Below are 18,258 nucleotides of genomic sequence, written 5' to 3'. Positions count from 1 at the left end.
GAAAGGATTTTTTTTAAAAAAACTTTGGTATATACACACAATGGAATTCTATGCATCCCTATGAAAGAGTGATGAAACCATGAAACACCTCATGGTATGTTGAGATCTGGAAACCATTATGCTGAGTGAAGTTGGTTGGTCAAATACTGTATGAGTCCACTGATGTAGGAATGGACACCTGGATGGGAGCAGACAGGCTTTCAGGCCAGGGTGGCCAGCCAAATGAGTGGAGAGCCTGATTGGTGCCTATGAATCATGAGCCATCATCTATCTGTATATCTTGAAGGTCACTTTGTTGGAGAGGTCCTCGTGTCAGCTGAGATCAGATTTTTGAGAGAGGAAGAGGGGAGGATGGCTGTTTATGGCTGCCGTGCAAATATGTGACGAGGTCCCCTCGAACTGGTAGACATTCCTACCAGAGTGATGAAGGATACTGATGGAAAAATGCCATCAGGAAGGAGGAAAGGGATCACACACATCTTGGAGAAGACATGTGCATGTCTGTTGGTGGAAAAGCCTCCACAATCGAACAGGTCCAAGGGTCAGTTGTGTAAAATTAAAGAGACATCAGACAAGGTAAAGCATGTGAATGCTCACCTCTGGGACCACCGTGAGTTTAGGAGCCAGGTCCGCACAGGTGCATGTGTAACAGGAAGAGGTTGTACAATAGGCATACACGTGACAGGAAGGCATGCACATAACAAGATAGATGGGCTCTAGAGTAAAGATGGCAGCCTAATCTTGGTCATCCCTGATTTGGCTTGACCTTCGGTGGCTTTGGGCTATCCTTCAGGGGAACCACCATTAACATTAGAAGGGAGTGGGCACTACTTAGGATGGGACAGACAATAGGGTCTGATTGCTCTAGATGGCTGATAACCTTCAGGCAGATAACCTTTAAGCAGTTGACCTCCAAGTGTATAGTCAGCACCTTAGGTTTGGCATATATTGTGGGGAGACAACCTTGGGAATGACTTCTGTTTCCCACGAAGACCAACTTCTTAGGAGGAGGAAAAATTATTTAAGGACCCTAAGGGAGAGTATGCCTGGTACTATGCTCCGAATATGCCACATTGATCCAAGTTTCTGTACAACCCCTGGAGACCCAGGGCATGTACCATAGAATACTGGAACATTGAACCCTGGATCTTCAAGGCGCACAACTCGCTCCAAAGGCCATATCAGAGACATGCAATGTGGAAACCCCATTAGGTGAACTAGGCTCTACCTCAAACACACCTGTAACCCAAGGACTTAAGACCAAAATCACATGGTGTGTGAAGATACAGAAGACAGGCATACCAAGAGTATTTAACTGGGATGTGAGGGCGATCTGGCTGCGACATCTGTCACCCCATTGATCGCCAGGGTTGATTCGGCTGTTCTGGCTGGCTAGGCAGGTGTCCCCTTCCTCCCTCACCGCTCCATGTGCACCCATCCCGAAGCTGCATGTTCGGTTGAAGAGGACGACCTTCCCCGATAGAAGGAAGACCGTCCTTCGGTCAAGGGTATACTAGTAGCTGCACTCCCCTGCTAGAACCTCCAAACAAGTCTCAAGAGTATTTAACTGTCAGTAGGTGGACTAACATTTACGTACTGCTTCAATGCCCTACTTGCTGTATTAAGATACATATTTTTCTGGCAAACATGTGTGACATTGCCAGTGAATATTATTGTAAGTTTTGCCTGACCACTAACTCCAATTATTTGTGTAAATAATGTCCAGTCACGTAAGGATTTATTCTTTACTCGTCACTAATCCGTGTATTGAAATTTGTAGTTAGCCTACAGTCTCTTTTTCTCACCAGTGTTTTAAAATGATTAGCATAAGCTAAATTAATGACTCTATAAACAGTTTTTTATTTTTTATGCTTCATGGAGAGGATCAATAATATTCTCTACCATAAAGTAACTCTGTTACTGTAAGCTGTCTCTAAGGTGAACCAGAGGCATATAGAAAACATAGATTCAGGAATGGATTTGGGGCTTGCATTTAATCCTAGTTCCAATCTAAGATCAAGTAGTTCTTGCAACATGGCTTTTCTCATGGCCCTCATGGGTGCTATAGCAAAATATGGGGAAGAAACTCAAAGGTGCCTGACTATCAGAAAGAATAGCATCTGGGGTCTTAAAGGCTTGTTTTCAAATAAGCACCCAACTCTGTGAGGTCAACTAAACCCACACAAAACAAGCATGCTAACATCTGTGATCCAAGAATTGTAAATTATATAATCAAAATCTGAGGAGGGAATAGTATCAGAGCTTAAATTGTGAGAATCTGGTGTGCAGAAGGCTTTGCATGACAGTGGAAGCCCAAAATAAATTTACATTATCTACACAGGGAATACGCTTCTCGTGATTTCCCTCTAACTATAATTAAGGGATGGGAATAACCTGGTTATCATACAGAGAGTACTGAAGAGATGATTATAGTAGATAAAATGATATAAATCTGGCTTGAGTGGTTAAAATCTTGTTATTTGATTTCCCTTTTGACATACTTTGTGCTTGATCTGATTTTTTTATTTTTTTCATATTGGGGTTTCTGTTGAATTTTATCATTATTGGTAGCCTTATTGACTCTAATGTAATGTATTGTCCTTTGTTTTTTGGTATATGTAACCCAGGATGGATGGATCTACAGAGACAATAACTAGAATAAGGGTTCCTGGGGGGAGGTATGGCATGGGAACTGGGATGGTAGCGGCAAACTGTTATCAAGGAGTACAAAAAGGAAGAAAATGTTTTGAAACTAATTGTGGTATGGATTGTTCAACAATCCTTGATATGATTGAATTGTGGAATCCTACGATGTCTGGATTAGATACTAATAAAATGGTTTGAATGGACAAAATAAAAACAAACTTTATTTTTTTAAAAAATCAGGAACAAACTTTATCGTCGAGCAAATGCTAATTATCCAAACATGTTCAACATGATTGTGAAATGAGGTTATCAATGTCAAACACGGTATTTTCTTCACTTGCTTCTATTCATGTCTTCATGACCAATTCATTTTTTTCTTCATGACCAATTCATTTTTTTCTTCATGACCAATGCATTTTTTTCTTCATGACCAATGCATTTTTTTCTTCCAGAAAAGTTGAAGCAATGAAGAATTCTTAAATACCACGGTTAAAAGACTTGAAAGTTCATAGGATGTAATTTTTCGTTCTACCTGTAGTTGTAGTCCTAGTGGTTTTTTCATAACTGTTCTGTTGGGGAAATTTTTGATGACTTTTATTTTTAATTAAAAGATCATTTTCTTGGGGGTTCTTACAGCTCATATAACAAACCATACATGAATTGTACCAAGCCTATTTTTACATATGTTACCATCATTATTTTTGAAACATTTACTTTCTATTGAGCCCTTGGTATCAGCTCCTCTTTTTACCCTCCCCCTCCCCTTGTGACCCCTTAATAAATTATAAATTATTTTTATTTTCATATCTTACACCGACCTCTGTCTGCCTTCCCCCATGGTGGGCGGTGTTATGTGTCAATTATTGCGATTGGTTCCTTCTTCCTCCCCTCCTCTCCCCATCTTCCCCTTACCCTATTGGTATCACTACTCCCATTCCTGTTTCTGAATTCCATGTGTCCTAAGCTCTTAGCTCTTATCTGTACCTGTGCACATGCTCCCTCCCATCTAGCCCACAATGAAAGGCAGGACTGGGGTCATGATAGTAGGGGGTGAGGAAGCCTCAAAAAACTAGAGGAATATTGTGTGTTTCATTGGTGCTGTACTGGGCCTTAGATGACTCATCCCTTCCTTGTGACCATTCTGTGAGGGGATGTCCCATTGTCTACAGATGGACTTTGGGTCTCTGCTCTGACCCCACCATGTTCTCAACAATATGGTTTTGTTTGTTTATTTGGGTCTTCTGATGCCTGTTACCCAATCCTGTCAACACCTCATGATCATACAGGCTGGTGTGCTTCCTCCATGTGGGCTTGTTGCTTCCCAGCTACATGGCCGCTTGTTTGCCTTCAAGCTTTTAAGACCCCAGACACTATATCTTTTCATAGCCGGGCACCATCTGCTTTCTTCACCACATTTGCTTATGCATCCATTTTGTCTTCAGCAATTGTGCCAGGAGGGTAAGCATCACAGAATGCCAGGTTGTTAGAACAAGGTGTTCTTGCATTGGGAGAGGCATGAGCAGAGGCCCGAAATCCATCTCAGTGTATTGCCATATAAATATGTATACATAGGCCAATACCTCTATTTTTATGAATTAACATATTTACATATGTACTATGCTTATACCTCTATCCATAGCTTTCCCTCCTAAATCTTTTCTGTTTCCTTTCACCTTCCTCCTGCCCCACCATCATGCTCACCCTTCTTCCTCCTCTTAGTAATTCTCAGCTAGATTGCTGTTGCTCCAACACACCAGGATCTCTATGTCCTCCTTGTTGTTGATTTTAATTCCCTAGTTTTTCCCCTGTCTATTGCATTGCTTGCTCACCACTCTCTCCCTCCCCACAAGTCCCTGTGGAACCACTGGTCCTGTTGCTTTCTCCTAGAGTTTGCTTCCCATACCTATCTTAGATAAGTAGGCAAACCAACAGTAACAGAGACCAAACAAAAAGAAAAGAAAAGATGGAATAAAAGATGGGGAAAAGATAATAATAACTAGCAAAATAAAGAGCATGCATAATTCCAGGTCAGCCCGCAGACCTTTAAGTGTATTTGGGGGGCTCCTCAGGGGCTTCTGTTTCCATTGCCGATCTCTTATGTTCCCTTCTTGGTTCGCCCCACTGTGGGGGGTTCAGACCGGACTAACTCTCCGCCATGTGTCCCCAGTATTGTCCTCTGTCGTGGTCTGCTCCAGTGAGGGGACATCATGTCTTGAGCTGTTGTCCGCCCTACAGTCCCCTCTGTGCCTTAGCAGCTCCGTGCAGGTATCTTGTACTCCGGGTTCGGTGTGTAGATATGGGGTCTAGATCATCCCTCTCTTTTTTCATTTTGGTCTGCTTCTGTGTGGGTGTGGCATGCCCTCTCTCCAACCTGTCGGTTTAGTTTTGTCCTCTGTCACACATACTTCTAGGGATAGGGTCAGTTTGGCTCTGATTGGGGCTGGCCCTGTAGCCTAATCTTTTTATGCATTTCTTCACGTGGTTACGCTGCCCTCAAGGTTTGGTGCGCAGTGGGGTCTCCATGCACACTCCCTTCTGTGGAGACATAACCAATACTCTCCCCCTGTGTGGGTTAGCGCCCTGCTCCCCCAGTACCATTGTCTCCCCCTTTTCTTTTCCTTTTCCCCCTTTTCTCCCTCTTCCTTTCCCCCTTCCCCCTTCTTTATGTTGAAATAACATATACCTCCTTGGGTTTGGTCTGTCCCCCACCCGACTGCCTGTACCTCAACCCATATAGTGTAAGATAGCTGACTTTTCTTCTATACCTACTGTGCTGGTTATACTAACCTCGGGGGACTCAGGTTGTACTTGTCCTTTTGTGATTGGCTGACTTGGTATAATTTCCTCCAACTCTTCCCAAGAAACAATCTGCTTCATTTAATCATTTGATGATCTTTATACACCTTCAAAACTCAGACTTTGTTGTATCTTGGAAAGTCAGGCCAAGGTGCCCCAGGAACTCTGCAGCCGATGCTACTGTGCCCTCCTTGCACCATAGCCATGCTGAAAAGTGAAATAATAATTTTAGAAAGGATACACAAAATAAACCAATCAGTTCTTCATTTTTGCTGCTGAAGGAAGTCCAAAAGAAGTAGAAAATGTTACTGAAACTTATTGTGAGGAAAGGAATTCCTAGGTAGTGGAAGTGGTTAGCTTGCTTGACTGCTAATGAACCCAAAAGCTGAACTTTCGAGCCTTTCAAGTCTACCCAGAGGTATCTTGTTAAAAGACTTAGCAATCAACTTCTGAGAAATCACCCACTGAAGACCCAAATGGAACCCAGATTTACTCTGAAATGGACTTGATGGCAATGCTTCCGGGTTTGCTATTTACAGCAAATTCCCCCGTGGATTAGGTCACATTCAGAGATGCCAATTATTCCCTGAATGTGACTATACTCTGATTGCTTCCTGTCATATAGATCCCTGGAAAGAAGTTACTCATGAGAGAACCATTCCCTAAATGGCATGTTAAAGGAAATGGGAGGCATTTCAGTTGTCTCCCTTTTATCTGAGAAAATTTCATTTAGATAAAGAGGAGGAAAAGCTTTTCTTTAACTTTCAGAAAGGAGGCACGGTATGACCCTTCAGAACTTCATGTCCCTGTAGCTGAGTTCTCAGTTTTTCCTACCGACAGTGTTTGTGTTTGGTCTTTAGTATTGAGTTCTGAAAACATGACTACAGCTGGATAGAGTATGATTCGTGGTGGAAATTAGGAATTGTCTTCAGACTCCATTGGGTAACAATTTAAGGACATTCAGACAAACTTCCTGAAAAATCGGTGATGGTTAATATGTTCTAATGAGTGCTGCGTAAATAATGACTTCCAGCTGTAAAAAAGAAACAGAAAACTTAAGATGAGTTGGGGGGGGAAAGTTGCATATTCCCAATAGCCAGGCTTAGGGGGTCATCCATTCCTTTTGACCTTGCCAGTTTATAATGCCTGGCGATGACTCTGGGGATAACAGATGCAGATAAAGAATCTGGGTCTAACTTTATTTTTAGGATCTCAAATGTTGTGCATTCTCCCCCAAGAAACACCGCTTGAAAAGGGTAATGTCTTTTGAGATGTTTTTCTGACCTACTTTGGCTTTCGTCCATGGTGACCGCTGTCACTTTGTCTGGTAATTGGCCAGTCCTCCACTAAACAAACGGAGGGAAGATGGTGCAGTCGGCAAGCCCGTGGATGGCTATTAATTTGAGTGAAATGGTGGTCCCCAAAAGGGAGAAGAAAAATCAAGGAGCAGGTAAAGGGTAAACTATTGTGGGCTTTGATAGTAATTTAAACTGTTGAATACAAAATGGACCTGAAATGTAAACCCCCCTCTAATTAAAAAATTATTTAAAAAGAATGAGAGAAAATTCTCCTTAAAGACAGGGGTATTGTCTTACTAATCTTTGTTCATTTTCTAACACGCTTGTTTAGTAGATGCTCAGTGTATTTTCATTGATTGAATGGAGGGGGGGATTCTCCCTGTCAAGTTGCTTGTTGTCCGGTGGAGAGGATAAACGTGTAAACCCATACTAATGGAATAACACTATTATAGTGTGAGTATAGAGAAGAATCTAATCACATTTTTGGAACTGAATGAGAAAGAAGGGGAAAGATCTCTTGCAGGAATTGAATATTTGGAGGAAAGGGATTTCACTAGATAAGATAATTTTTAAAGTACTGAAAAAGTATTTTTTTTCTGGTATAGTATTGCCATTTAAGGACTTAACAAAATCAAGTCCAAGTCATTTACCCAAAGAATTCATGGTATTTGAACATTTCTTATTTATTTTTAATTTTGGGGGGAGTATTTGAAAATTTCCGTGAACAAAGCTGCGCGAGTTTAAAGATACTTTTACCACTCTTAGCCTCTCCTGTTGTTGTTTTTTAATTAATTTATTTTCAATCATTTTACTTGGGGCTCATACAACTCTTTTTTAAAATCATTGTATTAGGGGCTCATACAATTCTTATCACAATCCATACATACATCAATTGTGAAAAGCACATTTGTACATTCATTGCCCTCATCATTCTCAAAACATTTGCTCTCCATTTATGTCCCTGGCTTCAGCTCCTCATTTTCCCCCTCCCTCCCTGCTCTCCCCACCCTCCTGAACCCTTGATAATTTATAAATTATTATTTTGTCATATCTTGCATTGTCCGACATCATCTGCCTTAACCCACTTTCCTGTTGTCCGTCCCCCAGGGAGGAGGTTATATGTAGATGCTTGTAATCAGTTCCATTTTCCATGGAATGAAATATTTTAATCAAGTCACTGCTCTAAAGCCATCTCTCAAGGACGCTGCATTTTCTGTGGCAGCACAGTGCACAAGACTGAAGCTTATGGTCTCCAGAGTACCTGTCTACAGGCCCTGTGATTGCCTTCACCGTGGACTGAGGGCCCAAATCCAAGCAAGTGGCTCACTCTCTATTTTTCTGCTCTGGATTTTCTGAATTTTTTTTAATTTAATAAATCTTTTTATTGGGGCTCATACAACTCTTATCACAGTCCATACATACATCAATTGAGCAAAGCACCCTTATACATGCGTTGCCCTCGTCATTCTCAAAATTTGCCTTCCACTTGGGTTCCTGGAATCAGCTCGGTTTCCTTTTTTCCCTCCCCCTCCCTCTCTGCTCCTCCCTTCCCCCTGCACCCTTAATAGTTTATAAATAATTATTTTATCTTATCTTACACTTCCCGGCGTCTCCCCTCACCCACATTCCCATTGCCCATCTCCCAGAGAGGTTACACATAGATCCCCAAGATCGGATCTCCCTTTCTACACCCCCTTCCCTCCCGGTGTGGCCACTCCCACCGCTGGTCCTGAGGGGTTCATCGGTCCTAGATTCCCTGTGTTTCCAGATCCATACTGCACCACTGTGCATCCTCTGATCTAACCAGGTGCGCAGGGTAGAATTGGGATCATGATAATTGGGAGGGGAGGAAGCATTCAAGAACCAGAGGAAGGTTTTGAGTTTCATTGTTGCTACACTGAACCCTGAGTGACTCATCTCCTCCCCACTACCCCTCTACAAGGGATGTCCATCTGTCTACAGATGGGCATTGGGTCCCCATCACACACTCCCCCTCATTCACGGTGATGTGATTCTCCCCCACCCCCCGCCTTTGTTGTTTGAGACCTGGTCCCCTTTGCCCTTCACGATCACACATGTTGGTGTGCTGCTTCCATGTGGGCTTTGCTGCTTCTGGGCTAGATGGCCACTTGTTTACTTTCAAGCCTTTAAGTCCCCCGACGCTATATCTCTCAATAGCCAGGCACCATCAGCCTTCTTCACCACACTTGCTTATGCACACATTCATCTTCAGCGTTTATGTGAGGAAGGTGATCACACAATGATGGTTTTTGTTCCTTGGTGTCTGCTACCTGGTCCGTTCAACACCTTGTATTTGCTTAGGCTGTGTGTTTCTTCTCTGTGGGCTTTGTTGCTTCTGATCTAGATGGCCGCTTGTTTGCCTTCAAGCCTTTAAGACCCCAGACGCTATATCTTTTTGATAGCTGGGCACCATCAGCTTTCTTCACCACGTTTGCTTATACACACGTCTGTCTTCAGTGATCATGTCGGGAAGGTGGGTATCATGGAATGACCGTGTAGCTGGGCAAGGTGCTACTGTATTGAGGAAGTGTGCGTGAGGAGGCCCAATGTCCACCTGCTACCCTACTACTGAACCTACAAATATATGCACATAGGTCTATTTCCCCCATAATCATAAATATATTTACATATGTACATGTTGTATTTAGGCTTCTCTGTATGCCCTTTGCCTCCTACTCCTTTCCTCTATTTCCTTATGCTTTCCTCCTGTCCCACTACCATGTTCAGCCTTCATTCTGGTTTCAGTAATTCCTCTCAGTTACCTTGCTCTTGGTCACTCCCTACCAGTCCTCCTATCCCCTTCCTCCACTGGTTTGAACCACTCGTTGTTCCCTTGTCTCTGTGTTGGCCAACACCTCCCTTCCCCTACCTCTCACGCTCTCATATCCCTCCGGGACCATTGGTCCCGTTATTTTCTTCTCTCATTGTTTGTCCAGCCTATCTTATCTAGGTGGACCTGCTGATATAGTAATATGTGCATACAAATGCAGATGGCTTTGACAGCACCCAAGGGGCACATAAGAACATGGCTTTGACAGCAGCAACACCTACACGCTGATAGGCAAAAAAAACCACTAGCATGCAAAATTTACAAGGTAAAAAAAGAAAAGACAACTATTGTTAGTAGTTCAAGGTCTGTTGGCCTTTAGCAGTGTTTTCTGGATGAGTCTTGTGGGGTGCCACGTCCTGGCCCCAAAGTCCACCTTCAGCATTCCCTGGGAACCTGCCGCTCCATTCCCTTGCTGTTCCGCTGCACTCGCCCAGTGCTTTGCCTCTGTGTGGTGGGATCAGATCAGATTCAATTCCCACACTATGTCTCCGGTGCTGTCCCTTGCAGAGCCATGGATCAGTGAGGGGCGTCATGTCTCATAGTAGGCTGACCATGTGGACCTCTCTGTGGACTGGCTGCTCTAATTGGGGTCATCATCCTCAAGGCCTGGTGGACCAGGATGTGCTCCACTCTCTCCTCCTCCCCCTTCATCTGCTCTCGTGTGCTCTGATCAGATATGTCCCTCTCCCTGAGCTGCAGATTCAATGCCTTCCTTTGAAATAAATTCTTCTGGGGGGAGGCATTCACTTAGTATTTGGTACTGGGGTCAACCCCCCAGACCTTTCAGTATGAAAGTCTTTATCTCCCTTTCCCCATCCCGTTTATAACAGTGAGCTCATATATTTGCCTTTTTGTGATTGGCTAATTTCACTCAGCAGGCCCATCCATGTCATGATGTGCTTCATACTTTCATAGTTATTTTTTACTGTTGCATAGTATTGTTTGTGTTTGTGTGTACAAAAGTTTCTTTATCAATGCAAGAACATTTTGTTCTACTAACACAGCACTCTGTGGTGTTCACCTTCCCTGACATGATGACTGAAGACAAAATGGGTGCACAAGCAAACGTGGTGAAGAAAGCTGATGGTGCCTGGCTATCAAAAGATATACCATCTGGGTTTTTAAAGGCTTGAAGATAAGCAGGCTACCATCTAGCTCAGAAGCAACAAAGCCCACATGGAAGAAGCACACCAACCTCTGTGATCACGAGGTTTCGATGGGATCAGGTATCAGGCATCAAAGATCCAAAACAAAACAAACAAAAAGCATATCAATAGGAATGAGGGGGAAACGAAAGTGGAAACCCAGAGCAGAGTGGAGACCCAAAGTCAATCAGTTGTGTCAACTTGACACCCCCCTGTCAGGATGGCCACAAGGAAGAGAAGAGGCAGTCATGGTGCCAGTATAGCATCAATAAAACACACAACCCTCCTCTAGTTCTTTAATGCTTCCTCCCCCCTCCACTACCCTGACCCCAATTTTATCTTACCAATCTGACTAGACCAGAACATGTATACTGGTACAGATAAGAACATGGGGAATCCAGAACACATAAAACCCTCAGGACCAATAAGAGGAGCAGTAAAACTAGGAGGGTAAGTGTAGGGGGGTGCAGTAAGGGGGAAGCGATCACAATGATTGACATAGGGCCCCCATCCCAGAGGGACGGACAGCAGAAAAGTGGGTGAGACAGCAGTCAGTGTAAAACATGAAAAAAAGAATAATTTACCAATTATCAGGGGGAAATAGGGAGGGAGTGAGGGTGGAGGAGGGAAGGGGAAAAAGGAGGAGCTGATGCCAGGGGCTCAAGTAGAAAGAAAATATTTTGAAAAAGATGATGACAACATATGTAAAGATGTGTTTGACAAAATGGATATATGTATGGATTGTGATAATAGCTGTTAAGAGCCCCCAATAAAATAAAATAATTTTTAAGTTTCTTTTTCCATTCTTCTACTGATAAGCTTTTAGGTTGTTTCTATCTTCTTGCTATTATGAACAATGCTGAGATGAACATGGATGTGAATATATCTGTTTGTGTTGTGATTCTTACTTCTTTAGGTCATGTACCCCACAGAGGGATCGCTAGATCATGTGGAATTTTTATTCCCTGTTTGTCGAAGTAGTGCCACCTTGCTTCCCACGGTGGTTGTACGTATTACAAGGCCACTAGCAGTGTATGAGGGTTTCAATCTCTCTGATGCCTATCTAATGTTTGTTATATTCTATTTTCTTGAGGTTGACTGTCATTGTCTGTGTGGTATTTCCCAGATGGCTAGTGACTGTGACCATTTTTTCATATGTTTGTTGGCCATTTGGATGTTTTCTTTAGTGAATTGTCTGTCCTGTGCCCACTTCTTAATTGGATTATGCATCTTTTTCCTACTGAAATGCTGCAATTTGCAATCCAGTATAGATAAACCCTTCAGGACCAATATTGAGAGGCATGATACCAGGAGGTTAAGGGGAAGGTGACGGGGAGAAAGAGGGAACCGATCACAATGGTCTACATATAACCCCCTTCCTAGGGGAGAAATACCAGAAAAGTGGGTAAAGGTAAACATTGGTCAGTGTAGGACATGAAAAATAATAATTTATAAATTATCAACGGTTCATGCAGAAGGGAGGTTGGGGGAGGGAGGGGTAAAAAAAATGTGAAGCTGATACCAAAGGCTCAAATAGAAAGAAAACGTTTTGAAAATGCTAATGGCGACAAAATAATAATAATTTATAAATTATCAAGGGTTCATGAGGGAGGGGGGAGCAGGGAGGGAGGGGGGAAATGAGCTGATACCAAGGGCTCAAGTAGAAAGCAAATGTTTTGAGAAGGATGATGGCAACAAATGTACAAATGTGGTTGACACAATGGATGGATGTATGGATTGTGATAACTGTCGTACGAACCCCCAACAAAATGATTTTTAAAAATGTTACAATTTGCTATAGATTTTAGAAATTAACCACTTGTCCATAGTGTCACTTTCAAATATTTTTTCCCCACTCCATGGGTTCTATTTTTGCTCTTTTGATTATTTTTTTAATTACTGGGACATAATCCAGAAATAAAGTGATTCAATAGTTCAGTCATATCAAGAAGTGTTGTACAATCGCTACCAAAATCACTTTCAAAACATTTTCTTCCTTTTTATACTGCTTGCTAGATAGCTTACCCATTAACCCCACCTCCTCCACCATACACCCCCCCAGGAACCCTTAATCTTGTTATCTCTAAAGATTCATCCATCCTGTGTTTCATATACTGAAAAACAGAAAAAAAGATGAAGTATTTTGATGCATGTGTCTTATTTTTAATAAGTCATCTATTTTTTCATCTTTTGTGTGTTTCTGTCGTTATATTTGATAGTGTGTCTATGGCCTTTAATTGGGTGCTTAAGTTAGTCCTTATTTTTTTCTTTTTAAAAAATTTTTTTTTATTTTAACAATTTATTGGGGCTGATACAATTCTTTTCACAGTTCATACATATACATACATCAATTGTATAAAGCACATCTGTACAGTCTTTGCCCTAATCATTTTTTTTCCTCTTTTCTTCTTTTACATTTTATTAGGGACTCATACAACTCTTACCACAATCCATACATATACATACATCAATTGTATAAAGCACATCCATACATTCCCTGCCCCAATCATTCTCAAGGCATTTGCTCTCCACTTAAGCCCCTTGCATCAGGTCCTCTTTTTTTTCCCCCTCCCTCCCCATTCCCCCCTCCCTCATGTGCCCTTGGTAATTTATACATCGTTATTTTGTCATATCTTGCCCTATCCGGAGTCTCCCTTCCCCCCCAGTCCTTATTTTTTTCATTGATGATCTTTAGAAAAATGTTTTCTTGGGACATAAGCCATGTATCATACAATTCAACAGTTCATTCATATCAAGAAAAGTTATATAATCACTACCATAATCAATTTTAGAACATTTTCTTCTTACGTGTATTCTTTGTTAGTAACTCCCATTTCCCCCAACTTTCCCTGCCGTGCTTCCAAGAACCATTAATCCAGTAAATGTCTTTATAGATTCATCCATCTTGGATTTTATATACTGAAAAAATACAAAAACTCTGACAACAATAACAAATTAAAATAGAGAAAAACCTCATTAGAAAAAAAGCAGAAAATATTAACAACTAGAATAATTTAAAATGGGTAAAAAGGGAGAGCAAATAATAAGGTATTAAATTTTACCTAACTACAGCTATCATAATCCACTTTTCAATGCACTTTGCATGATAGCAAGACTATTCACATTCCTGGTCTTTACTTAGACGGGCTCCATTGGAGACTTTATCCCTTCACTTTTTTTAACTGTTAAAAACTTTTAAATTGATCAAAAGAAGGATTTTAGTCATTCTAACCTTGCATCATTTTAATCATTAATGATCTTTATAGCTCTGGGATTTACATTTAAGTCTTCGGTCCACCTTGTTTATTTATTTTTTTAATTTAATTTTTAAAAATCATTTTATTAGGGGCTCGTACAATTCTTATCACAATCCATACATCCATCCATTGTGTCAGGAACATATGTAAATTTGTTGCCATCATCATTCTCAAAACATTTGCCTTCTGCTTAAGCCCTTAATATCTGCTGCTCATTTTCCCCCTCCCTCCCGACCTTGTTTATTTTTAAGCAAGGGGTGAGGTATGCATCTTGTTTCATTCTTCTACGGATGGAAATCCTATATTGCCAGCACCATTTGTGGAAGAGACTATCCCTTTCCCATTTAGTGTTTTTTTAAATTTAAATCATTTTATTGTGGGCTCTTACAACTCTTATCACAATCTATATATACATCCGTTGCATCAAGCACATTTGTACATTTGTTGCCCGCATCATTCTCAAAACATTTGCTTTCCACTTGAGCCCTTGATATCAGCTCCTCATTTTTCCCTCTCACTCCCCTCTCCCTCCTCCCTCATGAACCCTTGATAATTTATAAATTATTATTATTTTCCCATTTAATGCTTTTTTGGGGGGGCCTTTGTTGAAGATCAGATATCTATATGTAGAGAGATTTATTTCTGGGCTTTCTCATTATAACTAACTTTTGAAAGATAAAGGAAAAAAAATAAACTTAAAAGCAACCAGAGAAAAAGTGAATTATCACACTCGGTGGAGCTTTTGTAGTATGCATTTTCTCTGCTATGTGAGCATCAACCAACTCACGCTGCTTGTGCACCCAATGGCATCACCTGGGAAGGTTCTCTGGTCACAGTGATTTTTTTTTTTTTTTGTAAAATCCGTTTCAGTTGAACCTCGTTTGTATTGGTGGCTGATTTAAGAGAACAGCATGCAGCTGTGAAATTTTGTTTCCTGCTCAGGAAAAATGCCACAGAAACTGTTGTGATGGAGAACACAGCTTACAAGTACAGTGCTATGAGGAAAACACAAGTGTATGATTGGTTTTCTCATTTCCAAAAAGGTGAAATGTTTATTGATGGCAAACCTCATTCAGGACATCCAACAATTTCCTTGGTGGATGAAAATGTCAACAAAATTCATATATTTGTGCTCAAAGACCAATGACAGACCACTGAAGAGATGGCGAAGTTATCTGGACTACCTTGGAGGTTGGTTCAGGGAATTTTAGCACAAGATTTGGGTTGCTGTGAAATTTGTGCCTTGGGTTCTGACTGACCAGCAAATAAGAACATAGAGTAGAGTGGAAACATGTTGTGCTTTGGGAGAACAGGTCTGAAGTGACCCAGGGTCATTCCTGGTGAGGAGATATGGTGCTATTCTTTAAAAAAAAATTTTATTGGGGGGCTCTTACATCTCTTATCACAATCCATACATTCATCCATTGTGTCAAGTACATTTGTACATATGTTGCCATCGACATGGTGTTATTCTTAAAACCCCAAAAGCCAAACATCAATCAAGCCAGTGGAAGACACCATCATCATCTCACCCCCAAAAAGGCTCATTAAGTGAAACTAGAGATCAAAATAATGTTCATTTTTTTTTTGAATGTGAGAGGAATAGTGCATCTGGAGTCTGACCACCATAGAGCAAAAAGAGAGGTTGGCGGGCCATGCAGAGCCATTTATCTCTTTGCCCTCCAATCAAACTGCGACCTGATTAATCCCACATGTTTTTCTATTGGCCAGGTTGGCACAATAAACATATCTATCACAGTGTGTCATATAGAAAACAAATTGCAAAACTGCAAAAATATTCCTTCATTATAACAATGCAAATTCACCAAATGCCAATTAAAAGGAAGAAATTGGTAGTGTGTGTACGTGTTACCCAACTATATGCTTTCTATAAGAGAATCACCTTATATTCAGAGAGAAATAAGTTGAAAGTGAAAGATGGAAAGAGATATTCCATGCAAATAACCCAAAAGGAGTTAAAGTGCTTATTTTAAAACCAAACAAAATGATATTTATGTTAAAATTTTTTACTATAAGAGACAAAGATGGACATGTATCTTGATAAAAGGTCAACCCATTCAGAAGATATAACAATTATAAACAAATATAAAACTAACAACAGGACTACAATTATATAAAACAATAATTGACTTAACTGTAGGAAGAAAGAGAAAGTTCTATAGTAATAGTTGCATACTTCAAAAACCTAAGTTTGATAATAGATATAACAACTAGATAGAAGACAAAGAAGGAAACAGAGAACTTAATGTTATAAATCAGCAGACATGTACAAAATATGCAACCCAACAGTATCAGACGAAATTCTTCTCAAATGCCTATGGTGCATTTCATTATAATAGGAATATATCTTTGATCACAAAACAAGTGGTAGCAAATTTCAAAAGATTTAAAGTATACTAAATGTCTTCTCTGACCACATAGAATGAAAATAAATATCAATAAGAGAAATATATGAAAATTAAACATAAGGTTCAATAGCAACCAGTGGGTCAAAGAAGAAACCTCAAAGGAATTTATAAAATACTTAGTAATGAAATGGAAACAAAGCAATAAGGTACCATATGGCAATGCTCAGTGAAATTATGACTGCAAATTCCTGTGCTAAAAAGATCTCAAATTAATAACCCAACTTTACATCTTAAAGAACTAGAAAAAGGAAATCCGCTTTCTGCCTGTGGACGCCGCGGAGGCAGCATCATTTGGGCTTTCTCTCCTCGCCGCCGTCATGTCCAAGTCCGAGTCTCCTAAAGAGCCCGAACAGCTGCGGAAACTCTTCATCGGAGGATTGAGCTTTGAAACCACAGATGAGAGTCTGCGGAGCCATTTTGAGCAATGGGGGGACCCTTACGGACTGTGTGGTGATGAGAGATCCAAACACCAAGCGCTCCAGGGGCTTTGGGTTTGTCACCTACTCCACTGTGGAGGAGGTGGACGCAGCCATGAATGCACGGCCACACAAGGTAGATGGCAGAGTCGTGGAACCAAAGAGGGCTGTCTCGCGAGAAGACTCGCAAAGACCAGGCGCCCATTTAACGGTGAAAAATATCTTTGTTGGAGGCATCAAGGAGGACACTGAAGAGCACCACCTACGAGATTATTTTGAGCAATATGGGAAAATTGAAGTGATAGAAATCATGACGGATCGAGGCAGTGGCAAGAAGAGAGGCTTTGCTTTTGTGACTTTTGAGGACCACGACTCTGTAGATAAGATTGTCATTCAGAAATACCACACTGTGAATGGCCACAACTGTGAAGTTCGAAAAGCCCTGTCGAAGCAAGAAATGGCCAGTGCCTCCTCCAGCCAACGAGGTCGAAGCGGTTCTGGAAACTTCGGTGGTGGCCGAGGTGGTGGTTTTGGTCGGAATGACAACTTTGGTCGGGGCGGAAACTTCAGTGGACGTGGTGGCTTTGGTGGCAGCCGCGGTGGTGGTGGATATGGCGGCAGTGGGGATGGTTATAATGGATTTGGTAATGATGGAAGCAACTTTGGAGGTGGCGGAAGCTACAATGATTTTGGCAACTACAACAATCAATCTTCCAATTTTGGACCAATGAAGGGAGGCAACTTTGGAGGCAGAAACTCTGGCCCTTACGGTGGTGGTGGAGGTCAATACTTTGCCAAACCACGAAACCAAGGTGGCTATGGTGGCTCAAACAGTAGCAGTAGTTATGGCAGTGGCAGAAGATTTTAAATGACTACCAGGAAACAAAGCTCAGCAGGAGAGGAGAGCCAGAGAAGTGACAGGGAAGCTACAGGTTACAGCAGATTTGTGAACTCAGCCAAGCACAGTGGTGGCAGGGCCTAGCTGCCACAAAGAAGACATGTTTTAGACAGTCCTCATGTGTATGGGCAAAAGAACTCGAGGACTGGATTTGTGACATTGTGTAACACGTTATTTTAGTTTCTGTTCTGTGGAAAGTGTAAAGCATTCCAACAAGGGGTTTTAATGTAGTTTTTCTTTCTTTTACACCCATGCTGTTGATTGCTAAATGTAATAGTCTGATCATGACGCTAAATAAATGTCTTTAAAAAAAAAAAAAGGAAATCCAACATAGCCCACAGCAACTAGGACAAAGGTGATAAAGAATTGACTGTAGTGTTATAGGTTAGAGCATCAGTTCCCAAACATATTTGGCCTATTGTTAGACACCACTGAATTGTGTCCGACTCATAGCAACCCTGTGCACAACAGAACAAAGTGCTATACACTCGTGTGCCATTCTCACAATTGTTATGTCTCAGT

At 41.3% G+C, this 18,258-nt stretch overlaps 1 protein-coding gene across 1 annotated transcript; it reads left to right on the top strand.

The window, feature by feature from the left end:
- Positions 1-16,686: 16,686 nt before the first annotated feature.
- LOC142434331 (heterogeneous nuclear ribonucleoprotein A1-like) lies at positions 16,687-17,909 on the top strand. Its single transcript, XM_075539048.1, is given in 2 exon segments — positions 16,687-16,850; positions 16,852-17,909. Coding segments are annotated over 2 exon segments (966 nt in total). The 5' UTR covers positions 16,687-16,739; the 3' UTR covers positions 17,707-17,909.
- Positions 17,910-18,258: the final 349 nt, after the last annotated feature.

The sequence above is a fragment of the Tenrec ecaudatus genome, chromosome X, assembly GCF_050624435.1.
Source record: "Tenrec ecaudatus isolate mTenEca1 chromosome X, mTenEca1.hap1, whole genome shotgun sequence".
NCBI classification, from domain to species: Eukaryota; Metazoa; Chordata; class Mammalia; order Afrosoricida; family Tenrecidae; genus Tenrec; species Tenrec ecaudatus.
This window is presented reverse-complemented; position numbering and strand designations above follow the sequence as displayed.